We start from the raw sequence: 24,370 nt of genomic DNA on the forward strand, positions 1-24,370 counted from the left end.
CCATCAAAATAAAGTATTACCAATAATATTATAATTAAAGAGTCTATGCACACATATAATTAATAGAATTGATTAGATATAGGTCCAGCTTAACGAACAAGGCTTAGCTTAAGTCAGGACGAGAACTTAGTTAAATTAGCGTATTAAAGCCACTTTTATGAAAATGCTGTAAAAAAACAAACAAACATATTGTTGGTGTTAATTCTGGGGACAAAACAATGCCACTAAGGTATTTTAAGGTATTTAACTGCAAGTTACTTTTAGTTAAGACAGCTCAAGCATGCAATTTAATAAGACTAGCCTTAAGCATAGTCTGTGCAACCTGAGATGAATGTTTTTTTTGTGTTTAACTAACAGGATTATACACAAAACTACAAAAAAAAAATAAATAAATTACTAGAAATATGAATTGTTGTTGAACTATATAAAAAAACCGGTCAAAAGTTTGGGGTCAGTTTTTTTTTGAAGTAAATTATTTTGTTCATCAAGGCAGCATTTATTAAATGCAAAATAAAAATTTGAAAAAATAAAAATAAAAATAAAAAATTATATATATATATATATATATATATATATATATATATATATATATATATATATATATATATATATATATATATATATAGTTAAATTGTTAAATATTTCTAACAATTTTTAAATAACTGTTTTATTTTATTGTGTGTAGTTTCAAATAAAATGATTACTCCAGTCGTTATTGCTTATATTACAATTACAATTAATCATAATATTAATAATAATTATTATCATCTTTATTATTATTATTAATATTAGAGTGATTTATAAAGCATCATGTGACTCTAAAGACTGGAGTAATGAAGCTGAAAAATCATCATTAAAATCACTGAAATAAATGATTAAATTAAATGATAAATTACTTTTGAACAGTTTTTTTAGTGCGATAAAATTTCACAATTTTAGAATTTGTACTGTATATTTGATGAAATAAATGCAGCCTTGGTGAGCAGGAGAAGCTTATTTTAAAACATTTAAAAAACTTAATGAGCCCAAACTTTTGACGGGTAGGAGCGTTAAAATGTGTGCATTTATTTAAACTTTACATTACTGTATATAAGACTTATTGTTTAACTTATTCAGGTTAAACATTATCAAAGCAGAAAAAATTGCTTATTCTGCATCTGGCACGCTGGCCTTGGCACCGGTGTTATCGGTGGGATTCACACACCTGTAAGCATCAGAAAACCTGTTGTGTCCAGCGCCGCTTGACCGTCTGTGGGTGTGTATATATAGGGATGATGGAGGAGCTCAGAGTGCAGAAGGTCCAGAAAGACTGCAAACATGCTGAGGATCCTGTTGTTGAGTGTGCTGGCCGCTTTGGGTAAGATCTTTCTCTCTTTCTGTTAAGAAAAAAACACAAAATTGAATTTAGATAATAGAATCAAACCGCAATGCTAATTTGTATAAGTGTGCGTTTTGTGTCCAGCCCTGGCTGAGCCCAGATATCTGGAGGAACAGATTGCTCAGGAGAGAGTTGTCGGTGGAGAAGTCGCAAGACCCAACTCTTGGCCCTGGCAGGTATAATCATTTTTCAAATGAAATATAATTATAATTCAACTCTTAAATCTCAGTAGTTAGCCTCTTTGGTGATTCTCCATAGATGGTTCCACCAGGTAGTCAAGTTACTTTACTTAATTTCATTGAAATTTTAATGTATTTTATATATCTTTTAACCTTACTACTTCAACAAATAGTGAATATCCGAAAGGCACTAACTTTGGATCACTTTAAAAATAAATTAGGACATATTTTAAGCATGTTCTTAATTTAAGGCGTTGGGTATTGTACTGTATTTTTTAGTAAGTATTCGTCATGTAGAATGTTGGATTTAAGAAAAGCACATTTCAGATAAAATGCGTTATTATTTTTATATACAGTAATTCACTGTTTAAAAAGATGACCAAGTAAGTTGACTGTTGAAAGGCAACATGCTGCACAGCTTTTTTTTTTTGAGTTGACTCAACTTTTCTGCATTTGACTCGATTTAAGTTGAGTCAACTAATAAAGCTCCACAGAAAATCCCCTTACAATTTTAAGACAAGACAATTAAAACAGTGTATGGCAAGTTGACCAAATATAGTGTACACTTAATTAGCAAAACATTTTTAGGAAGTTCAGAAAACTCACATGAAAAAATACTATATAATTTATAGTAACTAATGTATTGTTTTCGAACCATACTATAGTAAATTATACCTCTTGAATCAAGCTGTTGTCTTAATTCTATAGTCTCTATAGATGCATGGCAACTATAGTAATATAAACAAATGACCCAATACAGTAGTTTTCTACGACCATAGCCTATATTAGGGCCAAATGGAATCTGCGGACACTTTTTGCTATTTCTGCAGAGAATTTTGATAAAATTCTGCGGATTTCTGCGTAATCATTTTGGGAGTATCATAACTAAAACCTTAATATATGAAATAAAAAATAACATCTTATTAACTTTTATTTAATGTTTAAAATGCAAATTCAATTGGATTCACTTTATTTGGTAAATAAAGCAAGTTTGTCATAAAATATATCTAGTGAAAGACAGAAAATAATACTGTACAAACTGTATTGTACATATATCAAATGAACATTTTCACATTAGTCAATAATATTACTGAAATTAATAAAAAAATGAATAAATAAAGATTTACACACATTTACTCAAGTAAATAAACAGAATCAATGATGGGCTAAAAATCTGCAGAATTCTGCATGCCTACCTATACTATACTACAATACACCAGTTTACTGTAGTACATACTAAAGGATACTACTGTATGTTTATGAACAGTTCACTCTAGTTAATACTACAGAAATTGACTAAGAGCTGTAAATACTAAAACATATACTGTATAATATGCTTTACCCTAGTATGGATTAAAACATTATAGTAACAATTAAAAAATACACTACAGTATATGAAGTTCAGTAAGCTAATTTGACTTTTTTTCTCATTTTGTTTGAAGACGTTTATTTAAAAAGCTGCGTTTCTACTGTTTTCTCCTCTTGTCTTCTAATTCTTATTAAAATTTTGATCTCTTTATTCCAGATCTCTCTCCAGTATCTGTCTGGCGGCAGCTACTACCATACCTGTGGTGGAACTCTGATCAAACAGAACTTTGTTTTGACCGCCGCTCACTGCGTTGATACGTAAGGAATCCACGTCTTTTGTCTCTAGATGGTTAAAAAAGCAAATAAACAATGTCAGTAGTATGAATCTGAGGCGACACATAGAGTAGTCAACATTCGAAGTGAATCAAAAATATTTTCAACATTGTTCTAGGACAAGAATGGATGTTGTTCTAGATCTTTAGGACAACTTTGTTGAAATGTGATGATCCACTTAGAATGTTGACTACTGTTTATTGTCGTAGTTCGCCCTCTGGTGGCAGCTGTGAGTAACGTTCAAGGTGTTTGCAATATATTTTTAGATTCTAGATACTACTTGAAGCCTAATAATTCCCATGTGAAAAGATTTTAAATTATGTAGTAATATATAGTTGAAAACTACAGTGCTTTTGAACCATATTATAGTAAAATGTATGTGTAAAAGTATGTTATAGTATTTACTACTATGGTAATGAATACAGCAACTGTAGCATTAACTATTGTGAGCTGATAAAAGGTAATGCATGCTGTACTTATTATAGTAAACTGTGGTGTATTGTAGTATAGCCTAATATACCCTTGCAGAATACGACAGTACTGGGCAATGTTTAATCTTACTAAAGTTGTTGTTACCATATAGAATCACAACAACAGTCATTTAAGTACTTTAGAATGGTTTGAAAACACTGTTATTTACTATAGGCCACAATACTAGTTTTTTTTTTTTTCACATTGATTGTGCATTAAATAAAAATAGGCTAACCTAAATTGATATAATTTAACTTTAACTGCAAAAAAGACAAGATACTCCAAATGTCCAACCATTATGTACCTAATAATATGCACATTTGTTTGTCGAATTTACCTTCATTCATTTATTGTCAAATGACTTTTTACCACTTTCGACATTAAGGATGTGAAAAGGCAGTAGGCCCGTATACAATTAACATTTCTTCTTCCATCTTGTGTAGCTCAAGAACTTGGCGTGTTGTCCTCGGTGAGCACGACATCTACAAACAGGAGGGCCGTGAGCAGTACATGACCGTCAGCAATGTCTACATCCACCCCAACTGGAACAGGAACAACGTGGCTGCTGGGTAAACAGAACATACACTGTGGCGAGTCTGGCGAATATACACAACACAGGGCTAATGTAGCCAATAATATCACTCCGCTTTATACCGACCGGGTGTACTTTCACTTTCGCGCGGTTTCCTTTCCTAACCTTCATAACGCAAATGCTGCCATTTTGCTTGTCAATTGTAGCCTATATAAAAAGACTTTAGGACTTGTTTGCTGCTGCTAGTTTGTTACATTTATAACCTTATTAAATACATTTCATGTAATCCACACTACTTAAACGCATCACATATTCAACTTTAACACATGGTATGCAACTTTACAAAATTAAAGCATAATATGAACACCTCAGACTTGAGTTTATCAATTACTTTTAGACTTTTTTTGACATTTAGACTGCAAAGTTTTGGAAATGTTTTGTGATGCCGCAACAACCTTGTCAAAACCAAAAATGTTTGATTTATCTTAATTTTCTGACATGCGTTGATTTTTATACAAGACAAAAAAGGCTTATCCTACTGCAGCAAATTAGTTTTTTCTTTTTAATATCTGGCACATTTATCACTAAGTGATGTTATTTTTGACTCATTGGATGGAAAGGCTGCTTTATTCACAAATGTTTTATGCAATATTCCAGTTTTCCTCTCAAGTTTAATTAGTATTTTTGGATTGAAAGAGCTACATACTCGCACATGTCTGTAGACTGAACATATAACTCCTTGTGCATGACAATGTTTTTTACAATCTTTCATTTTATTGAATATGGCATCTTCTTAAAAAAATGTAAATAAAACAAATAAATATAAATTAATCATGTTTCAAATGTTAGCTTACTTTAGTTCCATCAAACATTTGGCCAAAATTCAGAAAAAGTTTGCAGTTACCATGATTTTACTACTTATTTTATCAACCCATAATAATATTAAACATTTTCTAAAGGTTATAGCGCCCCCTAGCTTCCAACACGAGCGAAATGTGTGTTTTAAACTGTTTTTACTCTCAGATATGATATTGCTCTTCTGCGCCTGTCCTCCAACGCCTCCCTGAACACATACGTGCAGTTGGGCACTCTTCCCCCCTCTGGACAGGTTCTGCCCCACAACAACGCCTGCTACATCACTGGCTGGGGCCTCACTTCCAGTAACGTTGACTTATGTTTTTTTTAAATGACTCATGTGTTGCCAGAAATGATTGATGTTTGCTGATTCCTGAAGCGTTTCTTTCTACTTTATTTCTCTCCTGCAGCTGGTGGCTCCCTCTCCGCTCAGCTGAAACAGGCCTATCTGCCCGTGGTCGACTACAATACCTGCTCTCGTGGTGACTGGTGGGGAAGCACCGTGAAGAACACCATGGTTTGCGCTGGTGGCGGAAGCCTGTCTGGATGCCAGGTGACCATCTAAAAAAACAGTCTAAAACTATTTGGTATTGAAGTACAGAGTGTAATTCTTGTTATGTTTTTTTTATAGGGTGACTCTGGCGGTCCTCTGAACTGTCAGGTCAGCGGTCAGTACGTCGTCCACGGTGTGACCAGCTTTGTGTCTTCATCCGGTTGTAACGCCTACCAGAAGCCAACCGTCTTCACTCGCGTCTCTGCCTACATCAGCTGGATTAATGGCGTAAGTGCAATTTATGAATTTATATAGTCGTTAAAATAAAGCAATGATGATAAGAATATCTTTTAACACCCTGTTTTCGTTTCAGATTGCTAAATAAGCTGAACAATCAGAGAAGAAGAGAGACTAACATCCTCGGGAATGCCAACATTTAACATCTGTAAAGGCCAAATATACTTCAATAAACTTTACATGTTGAGCTGAAGCAGTTTAAAGATTATTTGTGTCTTAATTTAATCCAGTTTGATCAAAAAATGATCTTCAGTTGAAAACCTAAATGTTTTTTTATACTTAAGGTGGATAATTTAAGTATTTTATTGAATTCAGATTTGCTTTTTAAACAAGTTAGTACAGAGAATGGAGCTCGCAACTGTGTTAAATATACAATATACAAAGCAAAACACTTCTACCATAAACATATCAAACCTCAACAAAGTAAGGCAATTTTTAAAAAAAATTTGCATAAAGTCTAAACACAGATGACTAAAATATTTCAGATACCCAATACTAAAAAAGTCAACTGATACGAGACAGATAAGCTGAATGTGAAGGGATGCCATTGGTCAATTTGGGAGGAAAGGCTCATTTTATAACTCCCCTAGACTTAAACAGTTGAGTTTTACCATTTTTATACCATTCATTTGATTTCAGCCAAATTTAGCTTAGCTTAGCATAGATCATTGAATTGGATTAGACCATTAGCATGTCAAAAATGAGTAAATAGTTTAGATAGCTTTCCAATTTAAAACTAGACTCACCTGTAGTTACATTGTGTACTAAGATCAACAGAAAATGAAAAATGTATATTTTCTAGGCCGTTATGTCTAGGAACTATACTCTAATTCTGGCAAAATATTGAGGAATTTGGTTGCCGTACCATGGCTACAGCAGGCCCAATATGAGTTGCTATTCTATTCAAAAGCAAACAAAAAGTTTTTTTTATTGAATACAGCAAAACTCATTCATTAATGCTAAATTTTAAATAAAGTGCTTTATTGGATGTGAAAAAGTGCAATAAAAAGGCATAATGCTTACAATTTCAAAGTAAAATACAAAATGTTACTTTAGTGTAGATGAGTAGTTGGCTAATTGCCATAATTGTCATACACACTGAAATTGAATAAATGTGGCACAGATGTTTACATACATGAGGAGAAGGTCGTGTGAGGTTATAATTGCTAAATTTGTGTTGATTAAAATTCAAAGCAGCATACACAATGGTTAGAAAAATACTACTGTGGTAAAATAAAGCAATAAACCCAGAGAAGCCATGTTTTACAGTGTATATTTAACAACTGAGTAGCGTTATAACATAATATAACATTGAGCAGAGTGCCTAAACTCCCTTATAGCTGCTCTAAATTCACTGTAAACAATGACTTCACAGGATTTATCTCTTTTATAAAACGGTTAGTTCAAATACATAGCAAAGACTCACCAAATAACGGAAATCAAACACAACTGTCCTTAGCTCAATACTAAAAAAAGTCACAGAGTTTGTAGAGTATTCCTTCAAAGGCTACTCAACCAATCAGAATCAAGAATTAATCACTGTCTATTTTATAATACATATTATAAAAGCCATATATGATACTTTGGTCGTAGACTGTCTACGTCAATACAAAATTCAAGCTACGAAAGTCATACAGCTAAGACAGTAATTAGTGTGATGTGTGACATACTCAAAAGTATTAATTCACTTTCACTTTTTCAATTCACTTTCACTGAAGCCATAGTACGATTGGCGTCCTCAAACAAAATACTTTTTTGTTTCACTGGACGGATTCAGGAGTAAATGTTGTAAGGTAAATTGTGTTGATGTACAGTTAAAGTCAGAATTATTAGTCCCGTTTGACCTTTTTTTGCTTTTTTAAATATTTCCCAAATGATGTTTAACAGGGCAAGGAAATTTTCACAGTATGTCCGATAATAGTTTTCCTTCTGAAGAGAGTCTTATTTGTTTTAGTGCAGCTAAAATAAAAGTAGTTGTTGATTTTTTTTTAAAGACTTTTTTAAGGACAAAACTATTAGCCCCTTTAAGCCATTTTTTTATTTGAAAATCTACACAACAAACCATCTTTATACAATAACTTGCCTAATTACCCTAACTTGCCTAGTTAACCTAATTAAGCCTTTAAATGTCACTTTAAGCTGTATAGAAGTGTCTTGAAAAATCTCTAGTCAAATATTATGTACTGTCATCATGGCAAAGATAAAATAAATCAGTTATTAGAAATTAGTTATTAAAACTTTTATGTTTAGAAATGTGTTGAAACAAATCTCTCTGTTAAACAGAAATTAGGGAAAGAAATAAACAGGGGGTCTAATAATTCATGGGGGGCTAATAATTCTGACTTCAACTGTAACTATAGTGCAAATTTTGATGATGTCACAGTGATTGACAACAGTGGGTGTGTCTTATCTCATTAAAGTGAACTCGTCCCCTTTATGCTAGTCATCCTGACAGGAGCTTCTTCACTCAACAGCTGCATGTCTACAGTAGATGACTCAATCACTTCCTTTTCTGCTAATAAAACAAAAAAAAAATACAGACAACAACAAATTACTGAGAAAAATGATCTGGATTTAGTCATATTGACAGTATGTGACACATCAACCTTAATGTCAAGCATTTGCAATATACAAAATATTTAACACACATTTAGAAGCACATTTGATAATTCAGTTTAAGCTCTTTTTTAACAAACAAATGTGACTGATAGTTAATGGTCATATATACTGTGTTTGAAAACTGAATGAAGATCACACACACATCGGACCAACAAATTGCTTTAAGGATATTCAAAAAAATAGACTCACCATTCATTTCCTCCTCCTCTGATGTTATGCTCACTTTACTTGTCACTGCAGCGCATGGAAACAAATTTACAAAGAAAATTTTGCCATTGGAGTTTTTCATAATAACAAAATATCACAAATAATTTTGTCAATTTATTATAAGTACAGAAAATCAAAAATACAACTGAAATGACTATACAATTATAAAAACATTAAATATAAAAAATTCCTTTGGATGTTTGGGCATCTCTGTAGCTCAGTGGTTAGCACTGTCACCTCACAGCAAGAAGGTTGCTGGTTTGAGTCCCGGCTGGACCAGTTGGCATTTCTGTTTTGAGTTTGCTCTGAGTGCTTTTGTTTCCCCCATAGTCAAAAGGCATGCACTATAGGTGAATTGGATTATCTTAATTGGCCGTAGTGTATGAGTGAGAGTGAATGTGAGAGTGTATGAGTGTTTCCCAGTGCGGGGTTGCAGCTGGAAGGGCATCCGCTGCGTAAAACATTTGCTGGATAAGTTGAACAACAGATCTGTTATTGGATTCAGTTCATTCGGATTGATAAAAAGCAGTAATATTTCAGTTTTGCTTGTAAAGCTGTTTTTTCTTTGACTCTTAAAGTGTCTGTATTTTACTTTTATGAATCGCCAAGGACCCCAATTTCAGATAAAAAAATTATAATCAAATAAAAACATACCTACATTTTCATTTAAAAATGGCTTTTGCTGCTTCTTCAAACTACTTATTTTAAATGAGCTGAAGCAACACAATACTTGAGGTATTTTTGAGACAACTTAATTGTTTTAAATTCAATCCCCTTTTATAATTCAGTACAATTTTGTAAAAATTGTGTACAGTTGAAGTCAGAATTAATAGCCAGAATTTAAAGAAGTCAGAATTATTTTTCTTTTTAAAATATTTTCCAAACGAAGTTTAACAGAGCAAGAACGTTTTCACAGTATGCCTGATAATATTTTTTCTTCAGGGGAAAGTCTTATTTGTTTTATTTCGGCTAGAATAAAAGTAGTTCTAAATTCTTAATGAACCATTTTAAGGTCAAAATTATTAGCCCCCTTAAGCTATATTTTTTTCGACTGTCTACAGAACGAACCATCGTTATATATCCAATAACTTGCCTAATTACCCTAACCTAACCAGTCGACCTAATTTACCTAGTTAAGCCTTTAAATGTCACTTTTAGCTGTATAGAAGTGTCTTGAAAAATATCTAGTCAAATATTATTTACTGTCATCATGGCAAAGATAAAATAAATCAGTTATTAGAGATGATTTATTAAAACTGTTATGTTTAGAAATGTGTTGAAAAAAATCTTCTCTCTGTTAAACAGAAACTGGGGAAAAATAAACAGGGGGTTAATAATTCTGACTTCAACTGTATCTATTATGTATTATAAAACTAAGTATGCAGTAAACTGAATAGATTTGTGTTGTGACAACATGAAGGAATTGAGTGGAGCCCAACATATTTTTACTATATGGGATCCACACTTCATTGTAAAAAGTGATTAGTTACTAAAAGCAAGTAAACCAATTGCCTTAAAAGCAACACGTTGACTTCACAAAAATAATGTAAACAAACCTATTGTAACTTGGAACTGTTAAGTTGACTTAATTTTTATGAATATGCTAGTTGTACTCATTCTTTTATAACCAACTAATCCTTTTTACAGTATCAGACTTTTTTAGCACGTCTGTTTTCAAAAAATTACTGTAATTATTACAATATTACATATTTGGTGGTTCATTACGTCTATAAAATCTACAACTATAATCCTGTATTGAATTTAAAAGACAAGCTGGAGTCTGGAAGAGCAGATTTATTTTAGTTTATGTCATTTTGCTAGATAACGAAAAAAAACAAATATAATAAAGCTGTATTGGGAAAAAGTGATTAGTGTACTTTTATTTTTTTATTTTTTAAAAACTAGCATACAATTACAACTAGCATACAATAAGCATAATTTGAAAAATTAAGTCAACTTAACAGTTCCAAGTTACAACGGGTTTACTTACATTATTTTTGTAAAGTCAACATGTAGCTTTTTAAGGCAACTGGTTTACTCGCTTTAAGTAACTAATCACTTTTTAAAGTGTATCAATTGGTGAATCACATTTAGAAACTAAGCGAACTCATAATTTTGCTTTTTAATTGAACATAAAACAATTAAGCTGTTGCTGAAAATCTCAAGAATTGTGTTTATTCAGCTAATTTAATTAATTAGTTTGAACAGGCACCTTATCAATGTCAGCTGGGAACTTCACTCCTTTGCTTTAGGTAGGCTACGTTATGTAATTTTATGAGATATAATTTAATTTAATTACTTAGCATATAAATTACCATGACACCACAAATTACCACCACATTATGCCTGCTTCTTGATTATTGCTAGTTGTTTACTACTAGTAGTAGTGAACTTACTCTGATCTGCGTTGTCTGTTCGTTAGGTGTGATGAAAACATAATTCAAATGAGCCATTTTAATCTAGATTAATTACAAGATTACAATGAGACTAATCTATATTAAAAAAAAAAATTCTATGCCCACTTCTTATTTTTAAGCAGTTTGAGCCAAATGAATGTTTAAAGAACAATTGTGATCCTCATTACCACATTGAGTGACTCACCTGTGGCAAAAACATTGAAGCTCTTGTTTGTAGACGTTCCTGCGCTTGTGCTGATCTTCATTTTATAGACTCCAGAGAGGTCAGTGGTGACGTTTGTGATGGTCAGTGATCCAGTCTCCTTTTCCAGCATCAGTCTGTCTTTGAATTTTCCGTTCAGAACATCGTCATGCATAGTGATCTCTCTGCTCTCTCCGTTCATTTCAGCTATAAGAGAGTTTTTATGTCCAAACTTCCATTGAATCTGATCTTCTGCCTTTACTTTATAGTCGGTGTGAAGTGTAACGTCTTCTCCTTTCTTCACTGGCACAAACTCAGCTTCAGATTACAATGGCACACAGAAACAAGAGAAATTAAGAGATTTTAACACATTAACCCTTGTGTTTTTTTCAAATTGTTTACCCTTTTGTCCAAGAAAACATTTGCGAAAAATTTTGATTAAAAACATTATTGCCAAGCACTAATTTAAATGCGTAATAACTCAAAAAATTTATAAACAAACTCAAAAATAAGTTTCTTACCAAGCATGACGACCTTGAATTTCTTGTATGAGGTTTTTCCACGACGGATGATCTGCGCTTTATAGACTCCAGTGTGTTCGGCTGTGATGTTACTGATGGCCAGAGATCCAGACTCTTCCAGCGTCAGTCGGTTTGCAAATCTCCCATCAGCAGCATCATCATGCGTCTCTATAGTTCCTCCTCTGGTTTGAGCTACCAGAGTCTCATCAACACCAAACATCCACAGGATCTGATCATCATGCTGTACTTCAGAATCAATCTCAAGAGTGACGTTCTTTCCCTCCTCCACTGATATCCTCCTTTCTTCATTTCAGACATGGAAAAATATGGAAAATAGTGTTGCCATTATACCAAGAATGATCATTGAGATGTTGTTTCATCAGTGGTTTTACACAGAATCATCATACTACTACAATACAAACAAGGGGTCATGGGGTGGTGCTTTTCAAGGGATTCTAGGGTTGGGAGATGTCAACCAATTTGGCATCGTACGATGTCTAATGTGAAACATCATGATAGACGATGGTATCGTTGTCATAACCAAAGGTAAATTAATTATTTAGGAATATTTAATTAATTCATTACGAATAAATTGTTTGTAGCCTTCCGTTTCAACTACCTGACCCGCCTGGTCTTTGTTTTACCCATAAGCAAATCATAAATAAAGAGAAGTTGCACACAAATTACCACCTGTCAATCACTTTTTCTGCAGGAGGTTGGTCGGTAAAAAAGGTGCACAACCAACAGTCTCTGAGGAAAGACCGAAGCAGTGTACTGATGCTGTGACGTTACCTGATAGATTCAAAAGACCGAAGTCATTAGATAACTATAGTGAGACTTGCACTGCTCTCTCGAGCTCAGACGAGCTCATGACAGTGTGTGTGTGGTCACGTAATGTGCGTTTTTAGCAGACAGAGGGCTGTTCAGAAATGCACGGTGAAACACGGTGTGGATGTACATCATTTTCGTTGTAAAATGCCATTTTAACACTAACTGTGCGTTCACAGTGAAAGCAGTGTGAGCATCTAAGTTCTCTCTGTCTGCCCTGGTGACAATGCTGTCTGCCTTTAGCTCCGGAGGCGAGAGCGTCAAAATTCGCTACATTAATCTCGTTTTTAAAAGGGCCGTTGCAGCATATCGGTTACATTCCTGCAAAAAGAGTGCTTTCTAGTGTGAAAATGTTGCGCACTTCTAATAAAATTAATTTAACAATGGAAGATCGAGATGCATGTGGTGAGGCTTTGCTTCACTTAATTATCCAAATGTGTCTATATGTCTAAAATATCCTAAAGCAGCAATACTGTTTTGTATTGCCGCATGTGATTCCTGCTTTTTTAAAGATAAATTTATATAGCATTAAAGCACATCAGTAACTCGCCAGAAACTTATTTAACGTATGTTCCTGTAAGAAAACATTGTAAATAATTGAAAATCCAGTGACTGCAATAATCAAACCCTTGGGAACAACTGTGGTCGGAACCAAAGTTCACAAGTCTGTGTTCTCTGAACTCCTCTCAAGCGGTGGACGTCTTCATTCTGACTGCTTGGAAGTCAATAGACAGCGATTCTACACTTTTCTCAAAATATCTTATTTTGGATTTTACAGAATGAAGAATGTCATGATTTGGAACAAGCACAGGGTAAGTAAATGATGACAGAACTTTCAGTTTTAGGAGCGTTTTCCCTTTTTTGCTGATCAAGCTGATCAAGCTGAATGGGGCAGCCATGGCATAATGGTTAGAAAGTGAGACTTATGATGGAGGAAATCGAAGCTTTGAGTCCCGGCAGGAAGAAATGTGTGTTCACCGCTATGTTTATGTGTGTATGATGAGCACAAATTCTGAGTATGGATCACCATACTTACAAATTAACTGGATACAAAAACAAATTAATAAATGTATAATGAAGAACAACTGTAAATCATAATTTATTGTGCTGATTTGCTCTACTTACCATTGACGGAAACCATCCTGTGTCCAAAGTGAGTCCTTTTGCAGTTCATTGTCTGGATTTCAAAGGTTCCGGAGTCTTCAGGGCCAGTTTTGATGATGGTCAGAGATCCAGTCTGATGATCCAGCCTCAGTCTGTCTCTGAATCTCCCGTTAACATTACCATCATATGTAAGAATCTCTCCGGTCGCTCCGCTGATTTCAGCTATGGGTGACTTCAGGCACTCATCTCCAAACAGCCACTTCACATGCACATTTTCATCCAGTTCGGTACCAGAATTTAGGGTGACATCATCTCCCTCCATCACCAACATCCTCCAATCTTCCTCTGAGAAATCTGCATGTAGAAAGAGACAATTCTAAACCCTGAACCTTTAAGCTAATTTTTTCACCATCAGATCGAACAATTCCATTTTTTTATGCTGATTTTACTTCATCAAACAGCAGAACAGTAGAGCATTTCAGCTATGGAAACTGTAAAATAGTTTGATTCTAAAATGATCAGAGAAATTTTCTTTCACACTTAAAATAACAGTTTTAAATATTCAAATTTCATCAGGGTTATTCCACCAAATATTGATCTGTTAAATGTATCAAAAATCCAAACATTGTAATCTAGAAATGCACCAATACAAAATTTTTGACCTATACCGAAAACCGATATCTTTAGATTTTGAGCCCGATAGCTAATATATTAGAATTTTTCAAAATATTCTGTATGATTGCAAAAACTAAAGTTGAACACATACAGTACTGCGAACAATCAATTTTATATTAAAAGCTGACCTCTGAACTTAACTCTCTTTTATATAACAAAATCTACATAGACATAAATAAAGCAACCAAGTCACTGAACATTAACCAAACTCTAAGTACCAGTAAAATAATAATTAGAAAGTGTCAACCAGGTAGTATGTAAAGTGGTCCAACCACTTTAAATAATGAACAATTTATCAGCTTACAGATATCGGCCTAATTGTGTTATCATACTGAAAACATAACAATAAAAATAGCAATTATTGCTCGATATTGATGTTGCTATTGGTATCATGTTGTATAAAATGAATTTCAACATATATATATATATATATATATATATATATATATATATATATATATATATATATATATATATATATATATTGGGCATCACTATCGATACAGTGTTGTCTAAAAATGAATTTCAACATGTCTGAAACATGCCACCTTAATTTATTTTATTTATCGGCTGATTTAAATATGGCCACCGATATATATTGGGCATCTCTATTGTTTTTTCTAAAAATGAATTTCATTATGTCTGAAAGCATAGCACTTGTTTGTTACTTGATGCCAAAAAGTTATATTAATTGGCTAATATCAATATGGCCCCCAATATATATCAGGCATCCCTACCAGTATTGTGTTGTCTAAAAAATGGATTTCAGCATGTTTGAAAACATGACACTTGTAGTTAATTTATGCAAACAAAGTGTTATATTTATTGGCTGTTGTTGATATATTTTGTGCATCAATATTGGCATTGTATTGTCTATATAGGAATTTTAAAATGTCTGAAAACACAGCATTTTTTTTTATTTTTTATGAAAAAAAGTTGTTTATCAGCTGATATCGGTATGGCCACTGATATATATTGGGCATCTCTCTGTATTTTGCCATCTAGGAATGGATTTCAACATGATTGAAAACATGGGTGTGTTTTTGTTATTTGATGCAAAAATAAGGAGTTATAATTATCCTCCGATATCGATATCCCCCTAAAATATTGTGTTGTCAAAAAAAATTAATTTTGACATGCCTAAAACAAAGAACTTTTTTGTTTTTTGATTAAAAAATATATACTTATCAGCTGATATTGATACGGCCACCGATACAGTATATCATACATCAATATCGGTGTTCTGTTAATTTCAACATGTCTGAAAACATGACACTTTTTTGTTATTTAATGCAAAATTTTTTTAGATTTTTCAGCTGATATCAATATAGCTACTGATATACTGTATATCAGGCATACCTATTAATGCTGTGTCATCTTGAAATAGATTTCAACATGTTTGAAAACCTGACACTTGTTGTTATTTGATGCAAACAAAGAGTTATATTTAGAGGCTGTTATTGATATGACCGCCGATATATTGTGCATCAATATTGGCATTATATTGTATATAAAGGAATTTGAACATGTTTAAAAACACAGCACTTTTTTAATATTTTATGAAACAAAAAGTTATATTTATCAGCTGATATCTGTATGGCCACTGATATATATCGGATATCTCTCACTGTATTTTGTCATCTAGAAATGGATTTCAACATGTTTGAAAACATGGTGTGTTTTTGTTGTTTAATGCAAAAATAATGAGTTATAATTATGGGCCGATATCGATATTGCCACCAAAATATTTTGCATGTATATTGGTATTGTGTTGTCTAAAAATGAATTTTTACATGTCTAAAACAAAGTACTTTTTTGTTTTTTGATAAAAAAAGTTATACTTATCGGTTGATATTGATATAACCACCGATACAGTAACATGACACTTTTTTGATATTTAATGCAAAAAATGGTTAATTTTTCAGCTAATATCAATATAGCTACCGATAAACTGTATATTGGGCATCCCTTCTGATACTGTGTCATCTAAAAATAGATGTCAACATGTTTGAAAACATGACACTTTTTTGTTATTTAATGCAAAAAAATGGTTGATTTTTCAGCTAATGTCAATATAGCTACCGATAAACTGTATATTGGGCATCCCTTCTGATACTGTGTCATCTGAAAATAGATGTCAACATGTTTGAAAACATGACACTTTTTGTTATTAGATGCAATAATAAAGATGAGTTATATTTATCGGCCGATATCGATTTGTCCCCTGATATATTATGAAAATCGTTATAGTGTTATGTAAAAATTCATTTCAAAATGTCTAAAACAATACACTTTTGTCATTTAATTTAAAAAATATATATTTTTTAAATTTGGAAGAAGTGTCATTAATTATTTAGAGATTAAAACTAACATTACATTTTATGTAAACACATACTGTAACTATAAAATGTAAATCCAAGAATATAAGAATCGTAATCTCTTAATTTTTTCCACAGCTCTATAAAACAGATTAAGTTTTGACCATATCACTCAACCCAAAAGGAGTTACTCACCACTGACGACAACATGGAATCTTTTGTAAAAGGTAAACCCGCCAATTCTCCGGACCTTTAATATATAGTATCCGAAATGGTCAAGTCCGGTGTTTCTGATGGTCAGAGATGCAGTCTCATCCAGCATCAGTCTGTCAGTGAATATCCCATGAGCATCAAACGTCTCTCTGACCTCTTGCTTGATTTCAGCAATAAAAGCACTTCTATTTTCAAATGTCCAGACGATGTGATCTTCTGCCAATATTTGAGCATCACTATGCAGTGTGACATCATCACCCAATTTCACCATCACAGTCTTGTTTTCATCTGTAACAGCATACAAACCGTCAATGCCATGAGAAGGCTTTGAATATAGTAAATGAGATACTTTAATTACACACACACACTCCTTTTCGACAGCTATAGTTGAACTAGGAATTATTAGCCCCCCTGAATAATTTTTCCCCAATTTCTGTTCAACAAAGGGAATATTTTTCAACACATTTCTAAACATAATAGTTTTTATAACTCATTTCTAATAACTGATTTATTTTATCCTAGACATAATGACAGTAAATAATACTTGACTAGATATTTTCCAAGACACTTTACAGCTTAAAGTGAGATTTTAAAGGCTTAACTAGGTTAATTAGGTTAACTAGGCAGGTTGGAGTAATTAGGCAAGTTATTGTATAACAATGGTTTGTTCTGTAGACTACGTAAAAATATAAATCTTAAACGGGCTAATAATATTGATCTTAAAATAACTTTTTAAAAAAAACTGCTTTTATTCTAGCTGAAATAAAACAAACAAGACTTTCTCCAGAAGAAAGAAATATTATCAGACATACTGTGAAAGTTTCCTTGCTCTATTAAACATCATTCTGGAAATATTTATAGAAAATAAATCAAAGAGGGGCTAATAATTATGACTTCAACTGTATATGACACCCATATAACAGAACACTTTTTGGACAGATGTTTGTTCAAACATTGTTTCAAACATTTATGACTTCCTTTCCTCAGTTTAACTCAAATTAGGGTATTTTGAAGAAAGCTATAAACCATTGACTTCCACAGTATTTGTTTGTCCTACTTTGGAAGTCAATAGTTACAGCTTTTCAGCTTTTTCCAACAAATATTCATTTGTTTTCAACAGAACAATGAAAGGGTTTGGAACCACTTGAGGGTGAGTAAATAGTTAGTAAATTGTCATTTTTTGGGTGAACTTTGCCTTTAAATACGCTGAGATTCAGTGATTAGTATATAAGTGTCATTCAGATCAATGAGTGAGAATTACATGCCTCATTAATTCACTAAATTAAATCACAAGCACATACTGCAATTAGATTATACATTAACTCTCCACTGATCTGGAGTAAATCTCTGTGATTTTTATTTAAAAACTAATTTCGAGAGGATCATGTGCTTATGATTGCTTGCAGCTGATCCCACACTATCCAATTTATGATTCACCAATCAGATGACTCCTAGCCACTATAAATGCCCAAGGTTTTATACCACAGTCATCTTCGTTTTGAGGAATTACCCCTTCCACCCCTACTCCTCCTCCATTCCTAGATGGGTGGCATGGTGGCCCAGTGGTGAGCACTGTTGCCTCACAGCAAGAAAGTCTTTGGTTCTGGTTATTACCAAATCAGCTGACATTTCTGTGGGGAGTTTGCACGTTCTCCCTGTGCTCATGTGGGTTTCCTCCCACAGTCCAAAAACATGCAACTTAAGGTAATTGACTAATCCAAATCAGCACCATAGACATGCACTTAGTAGGTAGTTATCTCTTAAGAGCAATCACTATCTGTTCATTGGCTACTACAGCAGGGGAGTTCTTGAGTCCTACCTGAGCTCAAACTCCCCTTTCGCCTTGCAACGGAAGGGAGCCCCGAGCTCCGGGGTCTTATGAGCTCAGGGCTCTCTCCCGGGACAGCATGCCAAACAAGCTTTATAATCAACCATCAGCTAAGTGTGAAATCTTAAACTGCTATCAACTGCAATACTTACATGTTTGTAATCGTAGTTCAGAGATCTTGGAGCGATAGCATGAAGCACCGATTACAGATACAGCCAAGAGCAGCAGAAAGCTAACAACAATTCCTGCTATAGAGCCTGGAGATAGACCTAGAACTGCAATAACATTAACAAATAGACATTATGAATATGTCTGATCATTGACATTTGATCATAGCATAATCCTTCAAAGGAACACATCCCGTTTTTTTGGAAATAGGCTCATTCAGCAATTCTCAATAGCTGATTATGACTAAATATATGATTATGTATTAACAGTGAGACATTTAGCAAAACCTGCTACTGCATGCGCCTTTTTGACTAGCCTGTAAAACATTCAACATTACATGGCTTGGTATTAAGTTGCTATAACCTTAAAGAACACTTCACTTTTTTGACAGCTTATTTTAAAGCTCCGAAAGAGTTAAACACTTGAGTTTTACCATTTTCGAATCCATTCAACTTGTCTCCAATACTGCAAAAAGCCCTTTTAGCTTAGCTTAGCATAAATCATTTAATCGGATTAGACCATTAGCATCTCACCAATTTTTTTTTTTTATAATAAATATATTTTTATATTTTTCCTATTTAAATCTTGACACTTCTGTAGTTACACAGTCCAACCAAGATTATTTACTAATTTTCCTCCCCTTTTCCAGGGCCAGGTCTCAGGGGCAGCAGTCTGAGGAGAGAGCCCCAGACTTCCCTCTCCCCAGACACTTCCTCCAGGGAAACCTGAGGCGTTCTCAGGCCAGCCGAGAAACATAGTCTCTCCAGCATGTCCTGGATCTTCCCTGAGGCCTCCTCCTGGTGGGACATTCCTGGAAGACCTCCCTATGTAGGTGTCCAAGAGGCATCCGAAACAGATGCCCGAGCCACTTCAGCTGACTTTTCCAAGAAAATGAAGTCCAAGAAAATTAATAGTTGTTATTTTCTAGGTCGATAGGGCTAGGAACTATACTCTCATTCTGGTGTCATAATCAAGGATCTTTTTATTATATTAGGACTGAGTCCCCAAAAAAGTGGTGTGTTCCTTTGATGTCACATCATCAGAATTATTCAAAGCTGAGTTACTCACCACTAACAGCAATGCTGAATTTCTTGTAAACCGTGTCTTTGCTGCTGCTGATCTTCACTATATAAAGCCCAGAGTCTGAGTTTCTCATGTTCTTGATGGTCAAAGATCCAGTCTGATCCAGTTCCAGTCTGTGTACGAATCTCTCTTCGGTATCAATAAACGATGAACTCTTGGTCTCTGTGTCACGCTTGGCAATGAGTTTTCCTTCATCTCCAAACCTCCACACCATCAGCTCATCTCCATGTAGTTCAGTAACATCAGTGTGAAGAATGGCAGAATCTCCTTCCATCACTGACAAGCTCTTGATTTCAGCTTGACCAGCATCAGACGGTGACTCTACATGAATTGGATTCACAGAAAAAGATTTAAACACAACACTGCTGCTGGTGGTAATATAGTATGGAAGTTTACAAATTTAACTGTGGTCTTTAAACTTTTTTAAAGTCTGAAATATTTGATTCTGATTGATCAGTTGTGACATTCTAAAGAAGGGGTCACCAAACTTGTTCCTGGAGGGCCGGTGTCCTGCAGATTTTAGCTCCAACCCTAATCAAATGCACCTGATCAAGCTAATCAAGGTCTTACTAGGTATATTCGAAACACCCAGGCAGGTGTGTTGAGGCAAATTGGAGCTAAACCCTGATGAGACACCGGCCCTCCAAGACCGAGATTGGTGACCCCTGTTCTAAAGTATGTTATTCTAAAATAACAACCTCTGAATAACACGGGCTCATCAGAGTACTTCAAATCACTTTGGTGATCAGTAAACATGTTCACATTGATGTTTGTATCTTTGTCTGCCGCTGTTTTTGACTGTTTGGTGCCATTTTGTGACTGAACAATATGTAGGTAAGTGCATGCTCCATTCAGCCTTTTCGTGTCTGTCAGCTTTGCAATTAATTAAACAACGAATAAACTGTTATGGCTCAAAGCAATGTTTTGTGTCTTATTTTTACATTTTGTGGCACTACATAGTTGTTTAATAAGTGGAATAAAGCACTTCCAGGCGGTTATTGCCGAAAAAAAGTCAGACAGGCTTATCAGCTGTTGTAAAATACTGAAAATTTGATAACACTTTTTTTTTGCTGGTCCATTTGAGTATTAGTAGACTGTCTGCTTAATATCTGTTGATACTACTCCTTCAACAGACATTTAACTGACTATAAGAAACTTAGTAAGTACATGTCAACTTACATCTACTGTTATAGTGTACAAAATAAAGTGTGAACAATTTTTTTAATCAATTTATTTTTAAAATGCATTATTTTATTTTGATCTTTTTTCCTACTCTTTGTCATGGTTTATAATGCCAAAATGCTAGTTGGAGGCAAAAGAAAGAGACAACTGGAGGTGGAAAAAAACTATGACAGGTGTCATTAAGTGCAAAAAAAAAAAAAAAAAAATTATATATATATTATAGATATTAATTATATATTATACATATATATTATATATTATATATATAAAAATGAACCGGATAGACAGAAATAATGGACAGCTGCATACTTGACATTAGGTTGGATTAAAGAAATTATTGTTGTTTTATTAGTTTATGGTGTGCTACATTTCTGGAATTTAATTTTTTTTTGCATGTCCAGGTAATAAAACACATAATTCTAACATTTTAGCCTGTAACATTTAAAAAAAAATAACAAAACTTAATATTAGACCTTATGGACGATGTCTATAAATGGCCTTTACTCTTGTTTTACGCTTGAACAACTAAATGAATTCTGTAGTCTGTTTAACTGACTATATTTTGATTACAGTACATTATCGATACTGTTAAAAAAAATAAAAAATGAAAATAGTCACATCAAACATTCACCAGAAATTAATTAGTGGCTAAAATCTCAGCTAAAAAAAAGGGTCTATATATCCTTACCATAAACCGTAACGATGAATAACTGATGTGACGTCATATTCATGTGGTCGAGCTCAGCTTTATAAAGTCCAGAGTGTTTGGTTCTCACGTTCTTGATGGTCAGAGATCCAGTCTGCTTGTTGAGCTCCAGTCTGTCTCTGAATATATCATCGCTCGTATATGAGCTCTCATTTCCCATCATTTGAGCAACGCGTGAACCTTCATATCCAAACCTCCACTGTATCCCCTTAAACCCCTGCATTTCAGTAGGATCAAGGTTTAGAGTCACTGAATCTCCCTCCTTCGCTGAGATGGTCTTCACTATGTCTGCATCGGTAGCCAAAACACCTGAGGACAAACAGATTCTCAGAAATTGAACTTATTTAACGCTAATAATAATGGACTGAGTAATGAACATGTTTAGTTGAGATTTGTCTAATAAACACAATTTTAAACTTATTTGTTTTTCTACTTATTTATAAATCATATTGCAGCATAATAAAATGAAGAAATTAAAGGCTTTATTAGTGTACTTTGAACGTGCTTTCGTTTAGGTAAATGCTTTTATTTTTTATTTATTACATTTTTATTTTATTTTTTAGCAAAAACGGCTGTTATAATACTGCATATTTGTGGTAATAACATTTGTTTTTTTTGTTTTTTTTTAATGACCAGGTAGTACAAGATTTAGTATTAGTTGATTTTCCGCTACAGGTCATTTGTGCTTAAGTTCATTACAAATGATTATGAACAGATCTGTAAAAAATATAACAATAAATTGGGCAAAGACGATTGACTCACCAACACTAATTAATAATATTTTAAAAAGTTAGCCTTTTTTTTTTTTTTTGTCACTCCAAAATATGTAGTAATATCCTTCCATAATTTTTCTTATTACATATGTAGATAAAATTATATAATATATAGTTGTTTTCTTTTTTATACTAAAAATATCAAGACATCTTTTTTTTTTTTTTTTTTTTCTTTACCAATATGCTAATTCAATGGCTAAAATATTTTAATATATTTCACATTGTTTATTTAGATCCTCATTAGCCACTAGTAACATAGTGGCTATTTATCATCGGGTCCAACAAATAAAGAAACATATTTATATTAAATTATAATCAAAACAAATCAGAGTCCTTTTACTAAATCAAATTCAGACATTTTTATATCGCAAAGAATATTTAGAATATTTATTTCAGTCCGTTTGTGATATTTTTTTAGCAGTGATTGTTTTGAAAGAGAATAATGACACCAGATAATATCAATTCCCATAGAGAGGAAACGAGACCAATAATGAGGTAATAAACATGAGATGAAGATGCAAAGTGAAACCGAAAGTGGAAAAGAATAATAAGACATCGCGCACTTACCGAGCATTATTAGAAAAGACAGAAACATTTTGGATTTATTGTTCATACTGGTGAAGATTTGTAAAAGTTTGTCTCTGAACCACACCCGCCCGATGAGCAAGCAGCGTAGCGGAGGAAACTAGCGGTGTCCTTCTTTTACAGGGGAAAAGAAACCTGAAACACACCACAGTGCCACCTGTTGTTTGCATCAAACACACTTGTTTCAGCAGTCCTCAACATTTGTGAGTTCTCCGAATACATGTTAAACACTTGAACTGAAAAAAAAATAGTAATAATAAATAATAAATAATAAATAAATAGTAATAAATAAATAAATAAATAAATAAATAAATAAATAAATAAAAGAAACATAAATGAATAAATAAATGTCCCAAACAGACTGGAAACTAAACCTTCTGGGTTTAGTAGAAGTAGTTACAATTCGCACACACTGTTTCCTCACGTAGTTCCGAGAGTCAGGTGCCATAACACATCCCAGCAAACACCTTAATGTCAAACTGAAATCAAAAAAATCAAAAGTGCATATCGATTTCATGCCAATTGATCTTGATGTCGAAACCAAAACAACATGAAATGGACATCTAACATTGTCATCAACAATTCGAGTACAGGAAAGCCCTCTTATCAATTTTTGGAGCGTTTTTTATGTGAAATGTCAATTTGACATCAAGCTAACATGTATTGTAGAGATACATCATCCACTTTAAATTTGTAATTAAAGATGAAAAATGGTACTTATTTACCTATATATTTACCTTTATTATCTATTTGTGTTGTTATTTTGGTGGTCAAAAGAAAATCAATGTGTGGAAGTCAAATAGATGTCAAGGCTTTGACATCAAAACGATTTTCACTTGACGACTTAAAAACTCAAAGAAAACATGTTCACTTATTTAACAAGAAATAAAGCAGTTTTAAATAATGTAAAATGTACTATTATTGAAGCTTAAATGTTCATAAAGAATGATATATAGATATCCAGCGCATCCTAACAGAACTTAACTGGAATTGAAAGCTTTATGACATGGCTGTTATCCAGCTGAAAGTAAGATGGATTCACTTTAGTCATGAAGGCAAGAGCAACAAAAAGGTGCATTCGAGTCATGTCAGATAAATTCACAAATTTAATCCCTA

General features: G+C 33.3%; 2 protein-coding genes across 5 annotated transcripts; one reads left to right on the forward strand and one right to left on the reverse strand.

Annotated features, from left to right (window-relative positions):
* The first annotated feature begins 1,309 nt into the window (after nt 1-1,309).
* cela1.6 (chymotrypsin like elastase family member 1, tandem duplicate 6) lies at nt 1,310-6,039 on the forward strand. Its single transcript, NM_001003737.1, is given in 8 exon segments — nt 1,310-1,357; nt 1,463-1,554; nt 3,083-3,183; nt 4,113-4,238; nt 5,225-5,361; nt 5,467-5,609; nt 5,688-5,837; nt 5,923-6,039. Coding segments are annotated over 8 exon segments (801 nt in total). The 5' UTR covers nt 1,310-1,317; the 3' UTR covers nt 5,935-6,039.
* A 2,006-nt stretch (nt 6,040-8,045) lies between these two features.
* LOC100151078 (novel protein similar to vertebrate amiloride-sensitive cation channel 2 neuronal (ACCN2)) lies at nt 8,046-23,346 on the reverse strand. Of its 4 annotated transcripts, none has more exons than XM_002666193.8 (10): nt 23,237-23,346; nt 21,879-22,205; nt 19,994-20,329; nt 18,910-19,032; nt 16,912-17,217; nt 13,745-14,077; nt 11,792-12,094; nt 11,274-11,588; nt 8,655-8,699; nt 8,046-8,358 (listed from the first exon to the last, which is right to left on the reverse strand). In XM_002666193.8, the coding sequence occupies exons 1-10, from the start codon at nt 23,280-23,282 to the stop codon at nt 8,261-8,263; spliced, it is 2,232 nt and encodes a 743-aa protein (XP_002666239.3). In that variant the 5' UTR covers nt 23,283-23,346; the 3' UTR covers nt 8,046-8,260. The 4 variants fall into 4 exon arrangements, with proteins under 4 accessions (XP_002666239.3, XP_068072522.1, XP_068072523.1 ...); XM_068216421.2 differs by having other exon boundaries at nt 8,046-8,361; XM_068216422.2 differs by lacking the exon at nt 8,655-8,699.
* Between the last annotated feature and the right edge of the window lie 1,024 nt (nt 23,347-24,370).

The sequence above is a fragment of the Danio rerio genome, chromosome 22 (genome assembly GCF_049306965.1).
Source record: "Danio rerio strain Tuebingen ecotype United States chromosome 22, GRCz12tu, whole genome shotgun sequence".
Taxonomy (NCBI): Eukaryota; Metazoa; Chordata; class Actinopteri; order Cypriniformes; family Danionidae; genus Danio; species Danio rerio.